The sequence below is a fragment of the Parasteatoda tepidariorum genome, chromosome 4 (genome assembly GCF_043381705.1).
Source record: "Parasteatoda tepidariorum isolate YZ-2023 chromosome 4, CAS_Ptep_4.0, whole genome shotgun sequence".
Lineage (NCBI taxonomy): Eukaryota > Metazoa > Arthropoda > Arachnida > Araneae > Theridiidae > Parasteatoda > Parasteatoda tepidariorum.
This window is the reverse complement of record NC_092207.1, coordinates 61,934,006-61,957,219: the sequence shown is the minus strand read 5'-3', so window position 1 is coordinate 61,957,219 and position 23,214 is coordinate 61,934,006. Positions and strand designations below refer to the sequence as shown.

General features: G+C 30.9%; 1 protein-coding gene across 1 annotated transcript; it reads right to left on the bottom strand.

Annotated features, from left to right (window-relative positions):
• Positions 1 to 6,888: 6,888 nt before the first annotated feature.
• LOC139425453 (mucin-12-like) lies at positions 6,889 to 8,919 on the bottom strand. Its single transcript, XM_071180357.1, has one exon. It carries the CDS (start codon positions 8,917 to 8,919, stop codon positions 6,889 to 6,891), a length of 2,031 nt encoding a protein of 676 aa, XP_071036458.1.
• Positions 8,920 to 23,214: the final 14,295 nt, after the last annotated feature.

Genomic DNA, 23,214 nt, shown 5'->3' with positions numbered 1-23,214 from the left:
AATCATAAATATTATGATAAGCTATTTGCTTACTTATTTATTTTCACTTATTTGTGAACGAATCAATCTACAGAAGCATTTGAATGCAATCAAAATACAAAGTGAATTTGTAATTTTATAAGAAGTATTTTATATTAAGTTTATAAGAAGAGATCAACCAAATAAGTTTATATTGAAAAACAACTATTGTTATTAATTATTGTTACTTAAATTAAATTATTTTCGTTAAATATTTAATATAAATATATATTAATATTATAATATATTAATATACATTAATAATGATAAAAAGTATGACATTTGTTGTTATTAAATGATAGAATTCACTAAAAGTATATAAATATGTAATAAATAAAATAATTTTGTGATAAAAATGATAAATGAGGTTTATCTATTGTCAATACATTGGTCATTCTCATTTACACCTGAAAAAATAGCCAAAAAACACAATTTTTGTAACTGGGCGGGGCTACCCGACACATTTTGAAAAGAGCTGAAAAACATGTTTTTTTAAATTTCTATTTTTTTAAGTTAAACTATTCTTTTTTTGGCTCATTCTTTTTGCATTATTTAATTAAATGATAAAACAATAGAAATATGCAAAAATATTGATTATTACTCAATATTATACAGAAATATAAGCAATACTCCTTAAGTGGGCGGGGCTACCCGACTCTCCCCTATTCATAATTTTAAATGAAGAAACTTTTCTTGTGAAGAAAACACTTACTAGACTGCATTTATTAACAGTGAACTGATATTTTATAAAAAAATTTTGACTAAATTTTGTCGAACGTTTTAATAAGTATTGTTATTTAATAAAAACATTAAAGATATTTCACATCTGAACGTCTGATCAACTTTCTCACTTTTGTCTGAAAAAGTATTGTGTAGTTAGTTAAAAATGCATCACTAAATACATCATAGTTTAGAATATATCGATAAAAGTTGAGGCAAAAAATACTAAATATGATCATTGCTTTTTCATAAGCTTTAAAGTTATTTATAAGTTTATAACCTGTTATTTAATAAAATATTGATGATTAAAAAAGCTTCCAGAGAAACTTATATAATAAATATAGCTTTGTTTATAAAAAAAAAATCAGTTGAATAGTTCTAATGATATTGTTTTACTTGTGACAAAAAGGAAATCGATTTTTGATTAGAAATGATTAATTTTTAGAAGATCATTTCATCAATACGAAAAAGAATAACGCATTTTACTATAATAAATTAAAATTTAGTATGATTTATTCATTTTTATTAAGGATACATTTTTTGCACTAATAATAATATCTTTTGGTTAAAAGTTTATATTATGGAAAGTAGAAATGATTTATTTTGTTTCATTCCTGAGAGGCATAAATTTACCCTGAGTAAATATGTTTTACAGATTGACGAAAAGTTCTTAAGGTAAGTAAACAGTAAATCTTTAACTACTGTAAAATCACATTATTAAAAATAATTAGTTTTAAGTAATTTAAAACATTGTTCAAACATTTAGGAGTTTAGTAAATACATCCAATTAATTTTGTAAAATGGCAAAAAGGTATAAATATATTTAAGGAGTAAACAAACAAGAGCAATATAAATAAATAAGAAGCAGATGTGAAGCTTGAATAATCTCCGTATTTGTTAAGGGATTTATTTGTTAAATTTTTTTACACCGTAAAAAAATAATAATTATTATTATTTCTTTATGCTAATCTTAAGAGAACACTAACTCCTTTTTCAGTATATTCTTAAAAACATAATTTTTTTACCATAAAATGTTAAAACCATAATTGCATGTCAAGAAACTACTATAAATTTTAAATTATTTCAGTTCTTTTTCTTTCTTTTTGCCGAGGAACAGAAGTGCGCTAGTTAAGGAGAGAAAAAAGTACACCGCATCTTCGATCGATGTTTCTTAAATGTTGATAAAACTAATTTGCATAACTTACAGTAAGTTAACTGGGTTCCAAATGTTCTTAAAATTGCTTACAAACCTGAAAAAGCAGAGGTGGTATATTAAAGTTTAAATAAAGTTAAAAAGATATAGTTTAAATATATTATTTCTTGGGAGAAATAGTTTAAAAATTAAGTATTTAGCCAGTGTTATTAGCCAATGTATACAGATTCATAACTTTTTTAGACCATCATCCACTTTGCACCTCAAAATCTTTTCAAAGCTCTCTTAGAAATGAAATGAAAAAAAATAGACCAGAAACATTATTAATAAATAATTAATAAAACTTTTTAACCCATTTTTAATATTTTAATATTCTGATTAAGGTGCACTTCTACAACCATGCATTTAACTCTTTGAAAATAAAATAATTACCTATGCATATATATCAGAAATTATTAATATATATTACTAATTGTGATAAAAACAACTCATAAGTAAAGTTTTTAAGTGTTTGCATACAAATAAATTCGATATATAGCTTCATAGTTTAAATTAAATAATATTTTTAATAACATAACTATGTTTATAACAAATATTATAGGCTTAGACCAAAATCTCCGTTACTTGACCAAAATATTTATAAGTTTTAATGAGTTCAATCCTAATCCAATAATAGCTTGCTAACGAACCTATAGAAATTCCAAACCCTCCTTAACTAAGTATAATCTTGCTAGCACCCTCCGAAAACTCTTACTAGCCTATTGAGAGGGTGATATCATACATGTTGGGAACCTATGCTGCAGGCGATTCTGTTTTTCCAACTATTTAAAAAAAAGTGAAACAATGAATTTCGCTAGCTTGCAGCTCTATTTTTTCTTAGGAAAATCAAATTACTTGCTACTGGCTCATTTTATATCAGTTTAGTATATACGATGATACTCTTTTTAGTTCCTAAAATGTGCAGCATTTCTCCTACGAAACTTTTTGGATACATAGGTACAATTTGTTAAATTTACACAAATTATGACTTGATTTTAATATATTTCAGTGTTGCTTAAAAGTTAAATTCGGAACAAACAATTTAGAGAATTTTTTCAAAGTTAGAAAACTCACCAGTTTAAAGTTCTTTATTTTTACATGAAGTCGTAAAATGTGTAAAAGACAAATGAAAAAGCGAAAAATTAAAAAAAACTTAACACCGAAATGTAATTTCAAACGACGAACAGAGTATTTCTGACCTTTCTCTGTTGATGAAACGTATCGTTCGTCTGCATTAGGCATCCTTAAGACAGAAACGTAGCTCTAAATTATTTTATTATTTACGTAAATTTAACTACTGAGGGGAGTTTCCCTTGGCTACTGTGGATATAAATATGCAAGAAAGACGCAGAACATTAATGATATATGAAGGATAAGGCTTAAACATTTTTACTCCTCAGAAAGAGCACGTTGATACTTTGCAGTAATTTATAACCTTCAAAAATTCTTCCTGGAAAAACTCCGGGCTCTGCTTACTGTAGAAGCAACTTTAGTTTTGTTTCCTAAGCAGCTTTCGCCGAGATTCTTCTGAAAAGCCTCAGAGTGTGACATACGCCTTGATTGGCGGTTATCAGGACGCTTCCAACCAAGAGTTGTTGTCCAGTTTTACGTTGTAGATGCCAGTCTCACATTGCCATCCAATATCAGAACGTCTTTAATTTCGATAGCTTGTAACAGTATTGCATACAAATCCCCAGCCACGCTGCACCAAAAAATGGTAACTATTTGCTGGCTACATAAAATCGAGCTCAATTCCCTCATATTTTGATATTTTAACTTGCTTCAAATATCAATAGTGGGTTGCACCAAAAGCATTTGTTATGAAGAAACAAAACACTGATTTTTATTCTTTCTTTTTTTTTTCTTTTAGAAAAGCAGAGAGGAAGGTTGCACTATTATTAGGTATTTTTAAATCACCCAATTGCAGGTCATGTTTGCTATTTACCGTAACAAAACTATTTTTCCGTTAGTAGATTATTTCATGACAGACCTCTAACCATTTTATACAGCCAACCAAATTAAAAGGGCAACGTGAAAAAAATTATTTTTAACCTTTTGCTTACAACTGGTATAACAGGCGAACCAGAATGGCGGTCGTCATTATATTAAACACCGTAAGCAAAGGGTTAATTAATGTAAATAAAAAATTTCCCAACCAAAATAACACTTGAATAATTGAAACAATTGACTCTTGAAATAACATGCATTAGTCGTCCCGATACACCGAGACTGAGTTGTAAAGAAAACATTGCGTAGTAAACAAATATCGTCCCGATTACAGTCACCGTCAAAGTTGTGGGTCTTTTACCAAATTTTGGTGCAGTCAGTTGCACCATGGAAGTGTTTTTCGATCATACTTCACAATTTATGGCGTAACTAAAATGAAATAAATTTTCATTTAACCAAACTTTGGGATAATGAGAAACTTTGCTCCCAATACTGGTTAAGGATTTACCGAGTTTTTTTACAGCGTAGCATTGATGGTTCCAACATCCCGAAAATCCTAGTCCAGCAAAAAAAAAACCTAAGACTAGGCCGACAGGTTCGTCTCTTTGTGCCGGCACTGTGACAGTGATATCAACTAGATTGGGGTCGAATGACACCCAATGGTTCGTGGGTGCATTTCACACTAAACTATTGTCTTTTTTTTCCATTCTGTTCGGTGTCCGGAAAAAAACGAGCGTGGAACTTATTTTCGAATTCCTCCTAGTATATTAAAAAGTTAAATTATAGAACCTTTTTGTTTACGTGAACGGTTTGCTTACATCTCTTCATTTCTGCCCAATTAATTTATAGCCTTTCATTCATGCCCAATTATTTAGTTAATTTTAGCATTTCGTTGTTGACTCGAGAAATATCCAAATGGATTTAGGTTATATCATAACCATATATTAAGTGTTTCCTATATCATGCTTATGACTACTCACTTGCTTGATATTTCAATTCATTGATATCAACACGAAAAAAAATATCCTCGGTTTGGTAACAATATATCAATCTACCTATCCACATACATATGAATTTGTGTTTTAGATAATATGTATTAATATAAAACATTGAACTATTCACCGTAACTTTGTATCTAACTGCGTTTATTTTACAAATATTTATAGATTTAATTACATTAGTACTAAACACTATGCACATTAAAAACCCATTAAACACTAATCTTTTAAAAGCTCTTTCGCTTATTTGAATATAATTTTTAAATATGCTTGAAATTATGAAACACTTTAATCTAAAAAAAATTTTTACGCTTATATTTGCTATTTTAAAGTAAGTTTTCATAACATTACTTTACTAATGGAATAATTGAATAATTTACAATAATAGTGGATAATATTTTGAGGTGATATATAAAAATAAAACTTTTTTTAATATATTTCTGAAAATTGAATTTAGGAGGATTAGGAATTTAAATTTACGGAATTGTGAACACATTTTAATTTTATAGTCAGAAAGATTACTTTCTTAATAGAATTAATGTTTTTTTAAAATAATATGAAATTAGAAAAAGCAACTAAAAATAGTTGTATTTTAGGAGCCCTGTAAATTAAAAAACTTCTGATTAAAGAATTAGTTTATAAATTGCAATATAATTATATAAGAATATAAATTAAAATATACAATATGAGATAGAATAGTTAGATTAAAAGTATATGAAATGTTAATTCATTTAAAAGTATATGAAATGTTAATTCATTCTAAAAATTTAAGTGAAATGGTTTACTTAAACAGCACTTCTGCGTATTCAACATATTCTGCAGCCTTAAATCACTAGTAGAATATAATTCTTTATATTTGGTACATCGGGGAAAACAATTATGTTTAAAACTATAAAAAAATAGTAAGATTTACAGTGTTTCTGGCTTTATGGAAAAACCAAAATAAAATTGGTAATTTTTACCGGAGTGCTATAGTAATGTTTTGATGAAAGTAACTATAAAGTATGGCTTTATAATAAGTGATAAATTTGGTAATGGTTTTAAATTAAGAGATAAATTTGAATATGACATAAAAACTATTTATTCAGGTATTTTTTTCTTCTAAATGCGTAGCAATAAGTACTACAGTTTGGAAAATTAGAACTTCCAGAAAACAGTTACAGTGTTTACAGACATTTTTCAAAATAAATGGTTTAAGTGCCGTATATTTTGGATTTATTATACAGAATTATATTTTTCGATTTACCTGGAATTCCATTATTATGCAGCGTGGAAATATTATTAGATTTCTTTCTCTTTTAGTAAAATAGCAAAATAAGTGACATGTTAATTCACTCTGATATTTTGAATGATGTAGTTTATAAATAGGATATTTGTACATTCCACAGTCTTAAGCCTCTGCTTAGAGAAATTTCTTCACATTTGGTATGGGATACTTTGATACTCTTGAAATGTAAACTAAAAATATTTTCAAACGAGCTCTTACTATAAAATACTGAAAATTTAAAAAATCTTTCTTTATCTCTGTAACTTATTTTACATAGTATTTACCTTGACATTGCTAAATATTCAAAAAAATTCTAAATAACAAATTTGCATTCATACTGTTTGCGATGCCACAATTGGCATAACATATTTATTTCCTATCCTTTTAAATATCTTTCATTACTTAAGCTTATTTTTATTAATAGAATTACTTTTAAAATAAATCAAAGACTTAATCTTTTAAAAGCGAACATGAATATAAAATATTTATTTCTTCTCTTCTAGATTAATGTAACGGATACTTTCTTTTTATTTCATTATTATGCAGACATATTAATTCACTGTCGCCTCTAATCCAAAACAAAAATCTATTTATAACTTTTTATTCTAAATTTCCAACCGCAAAAATGTTTCAGTTGCATGGTTGTAATAATTCTCATAAATTTGTTGGCGACTCGTGATCGCCAAGGTATTATTTTAAACCCAATATTGATCTGCCGATTGGCTTTGTTTTGGCTATGCTATATTTTAATAAATCGCCAATTTTGGATCTCCTACCCATGCTTCTGTGTCCGTTGGGAACANTTGAGGGTGTTGTGGATTTGAGTGTGCTGGAAATTTGAGTGTGCTGGTGCTTGAGGGTGTTGTGGATTTGAGTGTGCTGGAAATTTGAGTGTGCTGGTGCTTGAGGGTGTTGTGGATTTGAGTGTGCTGGAAATTTGAGTGTGCTGGTGCTTGAGGGTGTTGTGGATTTGAGTGTGCTGGAAATTTGAGTGTGCTGGTGCTTGAGGGTGTTGTGGATTTGAGTGTGCTGGAAATTTGAGTGTGCTGGTGCTTGAGGGTGTTGTGGATTTGAGTGTGCTGGAAATTTGAGTGTGCTGGTGCTTGAGGGTGTTGTGGATTTGAGTGTGCTGGAAATTTGAGTGTGCTGGTGCTTGAGGGTGTTGTGGATTTGAGTGTGCTGGAAATTTGAGTGTGCTGGTGCTTGAGGGTGTTGTGGATTTGAGTGTGCTGGAAATTTGAGTGTGCTGGTGCTTGAGGGTGTTGTGGATTTGAGTGTGCTGGAAATTTGAGTGTGCTGGTGCTTGAGGGTGTTGTGGATTTGAGTGTGCTGGAAATTTGAGTGTGCTGGTGCTTGAGGGTGTTGTGGATTTGAGTGTGCTGGAAATTTGAGTGTGCTGGTGCTTGAGGGTGTTGTGGATTTGAGTGTGCTGGAAATTTGAGTGTGCTGGTGCTTGAGGGTGTTGTGGATTTGAGTGTGCTGGAAATTTGAGTGTGCTGGTGCTTGAGGGTGTTGTGGATTTGAGTGTGCTGGAAATTTGAGTGTGCTGGTGCTTGAGGGTGTTGTGGATTTGAGTGTGCTGGAAATTTGAGTGTGCTGGTGCTTGAGGGTGTTGTGGATTTGAGTGTGCTGGAAATTTGAGTGTGCTGGTGCTTGAGGGTGTTGTGGATTTGAGTGTGCTGGAAATTTGAGTGTGCTGGTGCTTGAGGGTGTTGTGGATTTGAGTGTGCTGGAAATTTGAGTGTGCTGGTGCTTGAGGGTGTTGTGGATTTGAGTGTGCTGGAAATTTGAGTGTGCTGGTGCTTGAGGGTGTTGTGGATTTGAGTGTGCTGGAAATTTGAGTGTGCTGGTGCTTGAGGGTGTTGTGGATTTGAGTGTGCTGGAAATTTGAGTGTGCTGGTGCTTGAGGGTGTTGTGGATTTGAGTGTGCTGGAAATTTGAGTGTGCTGGTGCTTGAGGGTGTTGTGGATTTGAGTGTGCTGGAAATTTGAGTGTGCTGGTGCTTGAGGGTGTTGTGGATTTGAGTGTGCTGGAAATTTGAGTGTGCTGGTGCTTGAGGGTGTTGTGGATTTGAGTGTGCTGGAAATTTGAGTGTGCTGGTGCTTGAGGGTGTTGTGGATTTGAGTGTGCTGGAAATTTGAGTGTGCTGGTGCTTGAGGGTGTTGTGGATTTGAGTGTGCTGGAAATTTGAGTGTGCTGGTGCTTGAGGGTGTTGTGGATTTGAGTGTGCTGGAAATTTGAGTGTGCTGGTGCTTGAGGGTGTTGTGGATTTGAGTGTGCTGGAAATTTGAGTGTGCTGGTGCTTGAGGGTGTTGTGGATTTGAGTGTGCTGGAAATTTGAGTGTGCTGGTGCTTGAGGGTGTTGTGGATTTGAGTGTGCTGGAAATTTGAGTGTGCTGGTGCTTGAGGGTGTTGTGGATTTGAGTGTGCTGGAAATTTGAGTGTGCTGGTGCTTGAGGGTGTTGTGGATTTGAGTGTGCTGGAAATTTGAGTGTGCTGGTGCTTGAGGGTGTTGTGGATTTGAGTGTGCTGGAAATTTGAGTGTGCTGGTGCTTGAGGGTGTTGTGGATTTGAGTGTGCTGGAAATTTGAGTGTGCTGGTGCTTGAGGGTGTTGTGGATTTGAGTGTGCTGGAAATTTGAGTGTGCTGGTGCTTGAGGGTGTTGTGGATTTGAGTGTGCTGGAAATTTGAGTGTGCTGGTGCTTGAGGGTGTTGTGGATTTGAGTGTGCTGGAAATTTGAGTGTGCTGTGAATTTGAGTGAAGTTTGATTTTTCATACTTGATGGGAAAAGTTCAAAATGTCGTTTTATGATTCATTTCTATGGGCTATTAGGATTGGCCAAAAAAATGGTTGACTATAGCAATCAGAAAACGATTGACACATGTTATCAGGAAGGAGAACAACGGGAGATTAGAGCACTCTAGCAAGTTGGAATGTGTCTCAAACTGTGTTAAACAATGAATTTCATGAATATCGTGTTTAAAATCTAATATTGAATTTTAATATTTCAAATAAATTAATTTATATAAATAATTAAATTAATCGGTATAAATAAATTAATTCCCCTTCTCAAAACAGAATAGGAAAATTATTGTTGAAGAAAACAATTTCTATCGATTGAATGTGAAAAAAAGCGGATAACTCGAGGTTGATTGTTTATAAAGAAGCAAGACTTTACCTTAAACCATAGAATTAAAACACTGGTGTCAGATAAATCCAAGGAAAAAAATCTTCAACGAAATCGAAAGAGATCAAATGTTCACTTCCAGTTGTAGAGTTTCATTGATTGTTTTCATTGATTATCATCCTTTTTCTTGAACTTTAAGCTTACCTTTTCTTATAAGCGTTAGCAAATCGCAATAAAAATACAAATAATAGCAAGAACAGAATTATTTGTTTCTTTCGGAAAAAACCACTGAAGATCAGAGGCAAGTTTTCTAATAATATTTTATCCCTTTCGACATTTCTTTCTTTCGAAAAAAAGGTTTCACGCAAGAGAATTGAAAAATTTCAAGTATTTGTAAATGAGTAGAAGAACTAGCACAGAGCACTGCAAGTTTTTTCAACTGGAATTCAACGAACAGTTATTAAAGATACATCCGACTAGCGACGTGCAAAATTCATCTGAATAGAAATTCAGTATTTATGAAGCATTTTAAAGAATTCTACAAGATATTTGAAATACTCAGGGCGTAACTTAATTTCATCACTGAAGCAAATATTGGTGTTTAGTGAGAAGAATTTTAATTACATCGATTTTCAAAAATGGCGAATGCTATGCTTTAAATATTTCCCCCACAATATAATTTCTAGAATGCAATTCCAAAAGAGCATTTAAGAGCTTTGAATTTATACAATGACAGAACTTAATGCTCGAAGAGGAAGGTGCTTAAAAGGTGACGCAAGACATTAAAAAGGCTTAGTCAAAGTCACCACTAAAAATTCGTTCCGGTTGGCACTACAAGAAATAAAGACCACTATTTGAGCATTTCCGGCACGCGCATAAAGCAATTTGCTTAAAACGACCAGGAATGGAGTAAGAAAAATCACCGTCATTGATTTTCACCTTTGTTGGGAGCTTTTGACATTGGCAATTATTTTATTTTTTTCCTTTTTATGGCAAAATATTCCTCCAATGTGACCTCACAAGCACCTCATTCTCTTAAAATATCACAATCTGACTTTTGCTATTCATTTATTTAAATTTCTTCTACGTGATCATTGCATAAGATATGTATAATAATCGTCGTATAACAATTCGATATAAAAAGATGCATTACGATCTCTGAGGGACATTCTAAAGACCAGTGTGAAAGCAAGTTTTGATAATTCGTAAAATCGTTATCAGAAGTACAAGTCAGGGGAAAGTACTTTGAAGGAGACAATTTTATTTTTACTATAAGCTGCAAAAAAGTACATACAGGACCCTCTTTTCAGTGTTGAAGAAAATTAAATTCATTTTTTTTTGCTGCAGAACTGTAATTATAGTTCAAAAAACTTTATGAAATTGGCAAAAAGCAATTGTTTAAAAGAATTATTGCGAATATATTACTGAAAATGTCCTTGTTTTTAAAAACGAAATGCTTTTGCAATGAAGCCATTAAATTGATTCTAAAGCACATTAAAAAAATGTGTTGGCCGTAAACAAATAGAAAATGAATAATTAAATAAGGAATACTATAACAGTGAAAAAGCAAATAAGAATGTGACTACATGCATTGCAAAAAATTTTAGTTTACCTTAACACCGAAAATAGTGAAAATTATGCACCAATTTTTTTTTACAGTTTAGTCTTTGTACAAGGAATACGTGTTTTAAGATTATGTAAATTTTCCTCTCTCCTCACTTTACCACTCTGTTACCATGGCATTCGAAAATCTCGATTTTCCGTCATACCACTACCTATCAGTAAGAAGTTAGAATATGAAACAAGAAATTAATACAACTTGAAAGCTTATACTCATATGTTACTAAATTATACTTGCATTATAATGCTATTTCATGTTATTAAGTAAGAGTATTATAAATATTTCGAATTAAAAATTTTGTTTTTAAAAAAAAATTTCTTTAAAGTGTGATTCGTTTTTGATGACGCTTTTAAGTAGCTGTAGACATTGCAGATAATTTTATTATCACCTGACATCAACTCGATATGAGGCAAGACGGGCCGGACAAACGCAGATGCCACAATCCGACAACAATACAGACGTAAATTATTCCCAGTAGCAGATTGACCATTGGTTGGAATCCTTTGACAGCGGATCAACCTTTTGAAGGTTTTCACGGGTATCCCCTGCATATGATACAAAAGCTGTTCCATTAAAATTTGAAAGCTAGTTTGTCTCTTGATCCATGGTCACCAATGTCTTTTGCGCCTGTTTCAAAAAAATTAAATAAGCTATGAAATTCAACTTCGATATAGCCGCAATATCGCTCTCGTCTACTAAGAAATATTTACAAAGTATTATTTCTATTGTTATTAATATATATTTGTAAATGAGTAGAAGAACTAGCACAGAGCACTGCAAGTTTTTTCAACTGGAATTCAACGAACAGTTATTAAAGATACATCCGACTAGCGACGTGCAAAATTCATCTGAATAGAAATTCAGTATTTATGAAGCATTTTAAAGAATTCTACAAGATATTTGAAATACTCAGGGCGTAACTTAATTTCATCACTGAAGCAAATATTGGTGTTTNACACACACACCCCATATATATATATATATATATATGCATATATTGCATTTGTTATCATTATTAACTCATATTTCCTTAGCATTTGTTAACTCAGCATTTAAGTAAAGAACTTAAAAAGAAATAGATATTCAAATAAAAAAATAACATTTATCTGTGAATATAGTTTTAGCTACGCTACATGCTTTAAAAACCAAAACATATTGTAATTTTCAAGAAATTTGAATTTGGCTTTAAGAAGTGATTTGATATACATAAAAAAACTAAGAAAGTATATCTCTTTCATTTTCAAAAAACTTCTTTTCGTAAAATTGAGAGTAGATCCATTTTTATTGCATGCATTACGATAATGGGAAATCCAAAAGGAAATAAAAAACTGAAAAAAGATTTAAAATCTTCGCCGATACATACTTTTTAGCTGATCAAACTAGTTTAATGTAACTTGAATATCTTATTACTGCACAAAAGATGCCTACCTTAATATGTAAGGACCCTATGAAGTGGTAAGTAGCTTTTCAAGAGTAGTTTCGTTTTTTTGGATAGAACGAAAGTATCACCTTAAAAATCATATAATTTTTTTCCGATTCCAGTAAAGTTTTTACTTGAGATAATCTTTAAGTAAACTTCTTTGGATATTGTGAATTTTTTCTAATAATGTACATACTTTCGCCGTATTTAAAAGCATGCCATATCACATTATGTGAGGTTTATTTAAATATTCACTTATCTATGATGACTCAATAATTAAGTAGACAGCAAAAGGTTTTTATAATTACTAGTTTTCATGACTGGTTTTGAGATCTATGGCGTTATTTTTCATGACGTTATTTAACATCATGACGTTATTTTTCAAGATGATTTTAAGACGATATTCACCATGATTTTACAAATTATTTTTTTAGACTCGTTATTAAGAAAGATTATGGCTCTCTCAATAATGTCCAGAATATTGATACAAAATTCAAGTTTTTTCAGAACAATATTATCAGAAGAAAATGTGTCTCTGATGTTCGAATTTGTTATTTTGCGAGTAAAAAAATAAACCGCTGTAAAGAAACTATGTATAACTGTAAAAGAAATCAGATATTTTTATTAATAAAGTGATAAAATTATTTCGGGTACAAGAAAATAAAAGTGTTAACTATTTTAGAATAATAAGAGTCTCAACTTCCTTATGAAGTAAAATATGAAAATTTTGACTTTCAATCAAAACATAAAATGTCCAAAAAAAGAATGTAAATCAAAAGTACTACACATTATAAAATATATGATTCACGCATTTATTTATTTTTTTTAAATGTCCTTTTAGTTTTTAAGATTTTTTTTCTATTGCTAAACTAATGTGGATAAAAGGAATAATTGAAAATAATGTCAATTTTGAATTCTTTATATAAAATTAAGAGTTTTTAAAACTTACAAAATTATTTTTTAAGCTAATTCACAGACTCTTCAATTAACTGACTCTTAAGCCCATTACTAAATCAATCATCAATTGAATCATCACCAAATTATTAATCAAAAGTTAGACTGGGAAGTATTTTTTTAATGTAATTTGATTCTAAATACATAAGAAATTGATATTTTATAAAAGTTTAAAATTTGATACAATTGTTTTTATTTTTCCCGCTTTTAATATAATTTACTAAAAATCCAATTTTCATTAAAAGACTACAGCCTTTACGAGGTTTTAAAAGGATAATATAACCCACGACTTCAAATCTTAGTTCAAAATCAAATTTGCTATTTTTGAAACATGGGCGTTTTTAGAGTTTTATTTTTAGATATCGTAGGATTCATTGAATTACATTGTGCGCATTTAATTCAGTTGGTATTCAGAAACTAATTCCAGAAAATTTCTGATGTTTAAATAGAAGAGGGAAATTAAGGTAGGTAAGTTTATCTGCATCAGAAATTTGCAAGTAGCTGATAGGAGTGTAAGTGACAAAGGTTTTATTAGAAAGAAATTCAAGATAAGACTCAGTATTTTTCTCTTATGTTGAAGCTCTTAACTATTAAAAAATAAGTACCTTTTGATGGAGTGATGGCTTCCAGAGGGTGTTTTACATTTTTTGTGTTATTTGTTTATGATAGAGGTAAAGTTGAATATAGAAGCTAGTTTTTCTATGTGGACCAACAATAGTATTGGATATAATCTTACTATTGATTGCTTTCATTTCTTGATTCTTATGCTTTATATCATTCTCAAGATACTGAAGTTACCAAATGAGTTAAAAAGTTTTTTTTGTGTCATTTAAAAATACTGCTTGCTGATTACCATGCCTGAAAGATGCTAGAAATGCAATTCTCTTTTGTTGAAACTCTTAACTATTAAAAAATAAGTACATTTTGATAGAGTTATGGCCTTCAGGTGGTGCTTTACTTTTTTTGTGTTATTTGTATGATAGAGGTAAAATTGAATATAGAAGCTAGTTTATCAATATGGTCCTAACAATATTGAAAAACTAGTGATATTTTTGAACGAAAATCATCTCATTTGATTTATTAATTTTACAGATAGCTTGTATTAGACGCTACTCTGACGTATGCCATACTAAGGAAATCATAATCAAAAATCACAGTAGATAAATGTCCGTAATTATGATCGGGAAGTGATTGTGCATCATAGACGATTACAGTTACAACAACTTGTGGGTAATTTTAACCGAATTTTAAGTCGTGTTTTTTCTGCAAGTCATTTCTGGAACAGAACATAATACCGAAGAGAATATTTTTGAATAAAATTTTAAGATATCTATTCAGCAGAACACATGCAGCTTTTCTTTGCCTGCTTATTCATCTGGTTTGTTATATATTGAAAATATGTAGAATTTCTCGGTTCGGGGATACAATCAATATGGAATGCTTTTCCTCAGACATATATTCCAAATCTGGTTGACAGCGTGTCACGTCGCATAGCAGTACCTATTACAGAGTGCGGCAGGTATGTCATAAGCTAATTTCGGAATCTTAAAATTTATATGCTCTTATTGACAACTTATTTATTTCTTAAAAATAAATTTATACCAATATGAGTCGTTTGTAGCGCATTAAGTTTGATTTTAATATGTTAATTTCTTCATGTATTCAAATTTTTACGAACACTAGTTACCAATAAAACACTAGCGATGAAAGCATTTAATTAATCATTTAAAATAATATAAATAATTTTTTTTGTTTCTTGGAAAATAAAGAAGAAAATGAGAGAAAAAAGAAATTAAAGAAACACAATAGGTTTTGTTTCAAAGTCTGCTTTACAATGCACGTTTTGTACCCATAAAAATGAAAATAAATAATCCTTTTCAAATATGATATGTTATAAAATTTTTAATTTAAGTAGTGTGAGTGTATATATTAAATTCGTGAACATTAAAGATGTTATTTTTTTAAACAGAGTTGCGATAAAACAAATTAAGAAACTTTGTACGTCAAATACCTAATTATAATATTTCAGATTCTGCAAAAGGGATTTTCTTTTAAGGATTATAAGCTTTAATCATGTTCTCAACCATTTACCTGATAACGTTGAAAGGGATTCAAGGATTAAACAGGGACGCATTAGTTGGCTTCAGGGGGGAAAAAAACACCTTTTTTTGTGTTCTCTGAAAGCTGTACTTTATAATCTTAATGCAATGGTTGGATTTACTGCTTAAGATTGGACTCTCTAGAGTATGTTACCAAATGAAGCGGTGAATTCCTTTTATTTATGAAAGGATCTATGCAAAACTATTCTTTTGATTGGATTTATGAGACAGAGGAGGGCAAGAGACGAGTGATTGTATCAGTTTCACATGTTTCAATGAACGCTTTGTGTCTGCAATTGTTCCGAGAGAAACATGAAAATATCTTTTGATAAGAACAATAAATATAATCTTATTTCAAACTAATTAGATTTGGAAACATGTAGCAAGTTATTTTATCTCGGAAATAAAAGATTTGAGTCACAATGTCTAAAACAAGATAAAACGGGATGTTTAATGAATAATTTTACGCAGTAATATGATAAAGTATATGCATATTCAATCAAAGGTTCAATTATTATTTTTTTATTAGATTATTAATATGAATGTCAGTGGCAGATCCAGCGGTGGGGGGGGGGTCATAGGAGTCATGACCCCCCCCCAAATTGAAAAAATAAAATAATAATTTTTTTAATAGATTACAAAAGAAATAAAATATCTTAAAAATTATTTAAGGGGGCATATACACGGTACTAGGTCGGAAAAATCAATTTTTTTTCCATCCAATTATGTTCTTCACTGTTTCAAGAATCATAATCCAAAGATTAAGAAGAAATTCGTCATAGTTATGTATTTGTTCATTATGAAAAAAATAAATGAGAAGACTCTAGCATTAAAAATCCCAGTTATTTTTTCAAAAAAAATTTAAAACTTTTTTTTTTATAAAAATATTTATTGTGTGGGGGGGGGGNGTCTATGACCCCCCCCCCTCCACTAAAAATTTCTGAATCCGTTCCTGATAAGTATTATCCTTTATGTTATTCCAATTACTATTTAATTTGAGGAAATCAACATACTAAATTTGAACAAGTTATGTATCATAAAGTAATTCATCAAAATACTTGAATTATATGTATCATGAACCTATTTACCTTGTGAAAGTCTATATTTTCCAGATTTTGCTCTTCCGCGGTTATCGGTTTGCACCATAAGAGTCGCGATGGCTCAGTGGTTTAGACGCTGAACTGTCACTGCAAAGGTCTGAAGTTTCATTCTCAGTGGTAGCTTGAAGCCCACCCAGCTTCAGATGGATAGGTACAAGCTTGTCTGAGAAGTAAAGGCTCCCTGTGCACAAAACTGACCACATTGCCATTATTATGACGTAGATCATGAGGATGTGCACTTTAAAACTTTATGACCTTCGTAACACAAGACGGTCTGGTGCGGAAATGCTATATTTATATCCTAATTGTATGATCTATGGTATGTAAAGATCAAAGTAGTTAATTAATTTTCTCACAGTCCCGCAGTGAACTGATCGTTAAGACACGGTTCCCAGCAGATCACCGAAGTCAAGCATCACTGGCTGCGGTCAGTGTATGGGTGGGTGACCACTTGGATCAGTCTGCGTAGGGACCGAGGGTGTGCGGTTTTGGTCCTCGTTAAACTGTGCTACCGTATGGTGCTCGACTTCACGCGCAGGTTGTCGGGCTACCGAAGCGGGGGTGCCATCCCCTCCACAGAGGATCAAAATTGTGATGGCATGTCTTCGGATCATCCTCCGGGATGTTTCCCAGACCGTCGCCAATAGCCCATTGGCAGCTCTAGTGCGACGTAAATTAACAACAACAACAACAACAATTTTCTCACAAAAGGAGAAGAAAAAGTAACGTTCGCAAGAATCATGCTTATACTGCCTGACGATTTACATACACATTTTTTTCCTTACTGTTTTGAAAAGACGTAGTGTCCTGGTCAGGTACCAATCGATGAGATAACCTATAGAGGGGGTAATTAAATGATTTTTTAATTTTGTAATTGCTAAAAGCGCTAATGTTGCATATATTATTACGAATAAAAGCGGTGTAAACATTTTTAAAATCGGGTAATATTTTCCATTCGCGCAGCGAGCTTAAAAAAATTTATAAGAAGACAATNACGAGTGATTGTATCAGTTTCACATGTTTCAATGAACGCTTTGTGTCTGCAATTGTTCCGAAAGAAACATGAAAATATCTTTTGATAAGAAGAACAATAAATATAATCTTATTTCAAACTAATTAGATTCAGAAACATGTAGCAAGTTATTTTGTCTTGGAAATACAAGATTTGAGTCACAATGTCTGAAGCAAGATAAAATGGGATGTTTAATGAATAATTTTACGCAGTAATATGATAAAGTATATACATATTCAATCAACAGTTCAATTATTATTTTTTGATTAGATTATTTGTATGGATGTTACGCAGTAATATGATAAAGTATATACATATTCAATCAACAGTTCAATTATTATTTTTTGATTAGATTATTTGTATGGATGTTACCGTTTTTGTTATTCCAAATACTGCTTAATTCGATGAAATCAACAGACTAAATTTTAACAAGATATGAATCATAATGTAACAGGTTGCATAGCCATTTTTTCAATCAAAAAATAAGCACCTTTTAAGCACTTTTCAAGCACTCAAAAAAAAAATTTTAATCACCTTCCAAAAAAAAACCCTAATTAGAATCTGTGCAGTAATGAGAAGGATTTTTACTATCATTTTAAGTACTTAATTTATAAGCATAAAATCAATAAAACTCAATTACATTTTCAAAAACTTGACATAATCATGTTGATGTAACTAGTTTCTGATAAATATTGCAGAGAAAATTATGAAAATGATGCATTTTTTGTAATTTTGAACAACAATCAATACGACAAAAAAAAATCTCTTCTCAAAAGATAGAAAATTAAGCTTTTTTTTACAAACACCGAATAAAAAAAGCACCTTTAAGGGTTTTTAAAAAAAGTAAATCAAAAATAAGCACCTGTAAGTACTTTTTAAAAACGCTACGCACCCTGTGTAATTTATAAAAATACGTGAAGTATATGTAACATGAACCTATTTACCTTGTGAAAGTCTATATTTTCCAGATTTTGCTCTTCTTCGGTTATTGGTTCACACCATAAGAGTCGCGATGGCTCAGTGGTTTAGGCACTGAACTGTCACAGCAAAGGTCTGAAGTTTCATTCTCAGTGGTAGCTTGAAGCCCACTCAGCTTCAGATGGATAGGTACAAGTTTGTCTGAGAAGTAAAGGCTCCCTGTGCACATTACTGGCCACTTTGACATTATTATGACGTAGATCATGAAAGTGTGCAGTTTTAAACTTTATGACCTTCTTAACCCAAGACGGTCTGGTGCGGAAATGCTATATTCATATCCTAATTGTATGATCTATGGTATGCAAAGATCAAAATAGTTAATTAATTTTCTCACAAAAGGAGAAGAAAAAGTAACGTTCGCAAGAATCATGCTTATACTGCCTGACGATTTACATACACATTTTTTTCCTTGCTGTTTTGAAAAGACGTAGTGTCCTGGTCAGGTACCAATCGATGAGATATCCTGTAGAGGGGATCAATAAAATGATTTTTTAATTTTGTAATGGCTAAAAGTTACCTATATTATTAAGAAAAAAAGCGGCTTAAAAATTTTTAAAATCGGGTGATATTTTCCATTTGCGCAGAGAGACAACCTTTTTAAGTATTTTTTAAGTTGGCTAAGACTTTTGAAACAAACACGCTTTAGTTTTATGTGCTTGTTTGGTATTTAATATAACCTAAATAAATAATATTCACAATCACTTATTTTTTTCGCCCGCTCGACGTTTAAAAAAAAAACTTGAGTTAACCAGATTTTCGATAATTTTCACAGTGTGTTTCATCGCTCACCGCTCTAGATTAAACAATCCTAATCCCACCATACGTGAAGATGGTTGAACATCTAGTCTGACCAACACTCTATAAAACCAACCATTATATTTTTTGGAGGGGTATTTACATTATATTTACAGCTTTGATACAAAGATTTTCAATGGCGTAGGATTCCTTTTTTTACTGTATTGTTAAGATTCCTTTTTTATCTACTACACATCCTAAGTCTGATTTTTTTTTTTTTTTTTGAAAAATGAGGTATTACCTCTCTAGCTTCATGTTCGCATATTTTATCTTCAACTAAATTGTGTAGCATTGGGAAACGATACATCACTCAAAAATACAGCACCGATTATGGATTTCAAAGTAATTCGGTGGAACGAAGAAAAAAATTAACAATCTTTTTATTCAGAACAGTTTGTGTTGCGTTTCAGATCTTCCTTATATACAACGTAAGGACAGGCTTTCAGAAATAAAACTCTCACTTTTGACGATTCAGCAATCTTTGAGCTATATTTTGTTAATTATGAGAAATCACGTGGTATGTTACAAAACGGGAACTCGCAAATATGTGACGAAAATGTATCCGCAACTCAAAAACCTCATCGTAGTGCAATGTGGGAGATGGTTTACTAAAATAATGCTAGGATAAGACTAGACGACAGAAAAATAAGAAATAAAAAATAATCTGACTGGTTTGTATACTAACCAAGTAGTTTGCCTCGTACCAGAAAGAACCCGGGTTCAAATCTCGCTTCGGGCATGAAGTAAAATTATCTCACTGTTCTATTTAGCTTTCTTGTGTTATCCCTGAAGAAGGTACGATAGTTATTTCATAACTTTGATGAATTATTCTCTCGGAGAATATATCGGGAAACGGTTTCATCACAGGTTTTGTGAATTTTGAGAAGAGATTTTTGTGAAATTTGATTATCCATTTTTTACAGTGCACGATTGACAAAAATCTATAACTGGGCAGAAGAACAGGATCGTTATTTTCCAATTCTTCAGAACTATTCCCCAAAGTGATTGAGTTCATAATGTACAGTGGATATATAGTTTGTCGATGTATAGCTAGGAAGAATTTCTCTAGCCATGAAGTCTAAAGCCGCCTGCTGTTATGGAAGCAAGAAATAGTACATTTCAAAGAGAGGGGCTTCTTACTTTCTTGATTCCCTTCCTCTCAATAACACAAGTAAATACTTGTCTCAAATAATTGACCATTCGAAATAGTTAAACCTAGTAACCAAAGTCACCGCCATTACTCCAGTCGAATGGCTATCAAAGCTCTTTACAAAGATCAACAACAGTTGGCAGACAGGAATTTACTGAGCAAATACCAAATTTCGTAATAACGTAGACAAACTTTAAATCTTCGGATTACATTAAAATCATTAATTGGAATTCCTGTGCCGTATATCCTTCTCCAATGCTCTGAGATTTAATTGAAAATAAGTTTGAAATCCGTTATTAATTCTTGAACCATGCGCATCATAAAAATGTTCCTAAAAAATGTCCATAAAAAATTCCCTATTTCTCTCAGGCAATAAAAAGGTGTGTCAAACTTGTTACTGATGCTCGAATAAAACAAGTGAACGTGAAGCCAGATATATAGATAGGTCCTTGAAACACTGATATCTAGTCAGTTCAAATGTTTTTCTCAAAAAAATTCAGATTTTAAATACTTATTAAGGATGGGAAAATTATTTATTCTGTAAGCACAAGAATCATAGTCCATTGAAAATCTTTCTAAGAAGTAATAAAACCATCAAACAAGCTTAAAGTACTAAAACGTGTTTATTTCAAAAATCTTAGTCAATTAGATGGTACTTACTAATAAGAGTTTCATATGTCGTTATTGTCATCATGTTGTTCTGGTACAATTTGCGGTGAAGTCGGTAAAGCAAGAATTACTCCAGTAATTCCCTCTATTGTTCAAACTGTTATATGCATAACATCGATAAGTTTTACTTGTCACGGTAAAATACGCGAAACAGGAAATTAACAATTAAGAGTTCAAGTTTTCGACGGCTCCTTTGCAGAAAATATTGATACCCTATTTTTCAGATTGCTGCTACCTCAAACATTTTGGCGGCTAAAAACTTAAATCTGATAAAAAAAATATGGTTATATATATATTGCAAAAACGCACTTTTTGTGTTGGATTTCGAAACTTAAAATACCGTATGCAAAAGAAAAAAACATAAAAGGTTAGACCCTAATCTTGTAAAAATTATTCCTTCTTACCTGACAATCCGATCAAGAAATCAAAAGTTATAAAAGTATTTTAATTTCTTTTTTGCACTCCGTGCATCTGATATTAAAAAAAATGGATTTTTAGTAAAAAAACAGTTTAGTCCTATAGTAAAAGAATCATAACAAAATAGTAATGAAAATTAAATATAATAAACACAATAAAAAATAATCAAGAACGCAATATATTTTAAGCGTCAGCAATTTTCCTTTTTAATTCTTAATAAATATTTTTTTTAAAAAGCTTAAATACAATTTTGTTTATTACTTTTTTAAGGTTTTCCAACAAAGAATATAAGTTTGAATAAAAAACAAAAACAAAAAAAAATGGAGGACCTTTATTTTAAATAATAAACTACATTTAAGTGTAGATTGAAATCTAGGCTCGAACAGTTAATTTAATTTAAAATCTAGTTATGATGTTTTGTTATAAAATAAATATAGTTTTTAAAGACTGAAATGCGACAAGCGTGAAATTAAAACTATTGTCTAAGGTGAAATTGAATGCTATTTTTCATCACAAAAAGTCCTTAATTTAAAACGCCGCATAAGAATCGATTTACTTTTTAATTTGAATTTTAATAAAACTTTTATTTGCTATGAAGTAAAAAAAAGGAAATATTGATCTTTAACAAAATTTCAATTTAAGTCTCCTTCGTGTACGGAAATGATTTAGTTTAAAATACAAAAGAAAAAACTTTCGAAATATTTGTGAGGCATTGTGTTTTTAATTAGATTTTGATAAATATTTCAAAATCCATTTATAGTTTTTGTTTCACTTTTATCCATCTTCTGGCATAATATTCAGTGCGCTTATCTAATAGACTCGAAAGAACTCGAAAGTACTAAATTCAAAAGTACGCTTTTGTGTTTCATTTCGTAACTTAAAAAAATAGACTGCACTAATTAATGTGCATATTTGTGGTTAACATTTTAAACCGCTTAGATTAAATCCCTGTACGTGAGAATCCGATCACTAGAACAAAAGTTATTTAGGGTGCTCACTTTTTTTGTGTGCCAGAACTTGCCAGATATTATTTTTACATAGCATGGTCATATAGGTAGTATTTATCGCATTCTCATCATTAATTAATCAATTTTCACATGGAGAAAAAAATTGCGGTGAAATTACTATATTATGGGATAATGATATTTCTGATAATAAGAAAAAACTATAATTCTGGTTAATAAAACCAAATTATATTGTATTTAAACTATTTCTTTGATAATTTTGCTGTTCATATGGTAAAGGATAAGCAGAAAATTCTAGTTTTCAGAACGGTTATTATTACCATATACTAAGTAAACTAGCAAGTTCTAGCAAATTCGCCAACATTTAACAAATTTCACGGAATAAACGGCTTTTATGTCATGCTCTAAGGTATCATGATAAAATTACCGAATTTTACCAAATACTATCACGCATTATAAAACCTTTTATTATTAATAAATTTTTTCAAAATCAATACCAAAGCTCTTCAGGGAAAATTACCGAGCTGTTTAGTGTTTTCATAGAGCTAGAAACATAGTAAATTTTATCATATCCTGGAAGTTTTGAGTATTCATTTTTTCTCAGTGTAGATCATTCAATTAAATTGTGACACTAACACAAATAGTATTGTTTTGAAATTGATAACAAATAATTTTAATGTATTGAATGGCATTATTTAAAAATATTTAAGATTCATCGTGAAAAAAAAATTTCTGCATATTTATGCTAAAAATGATGGCAGCTA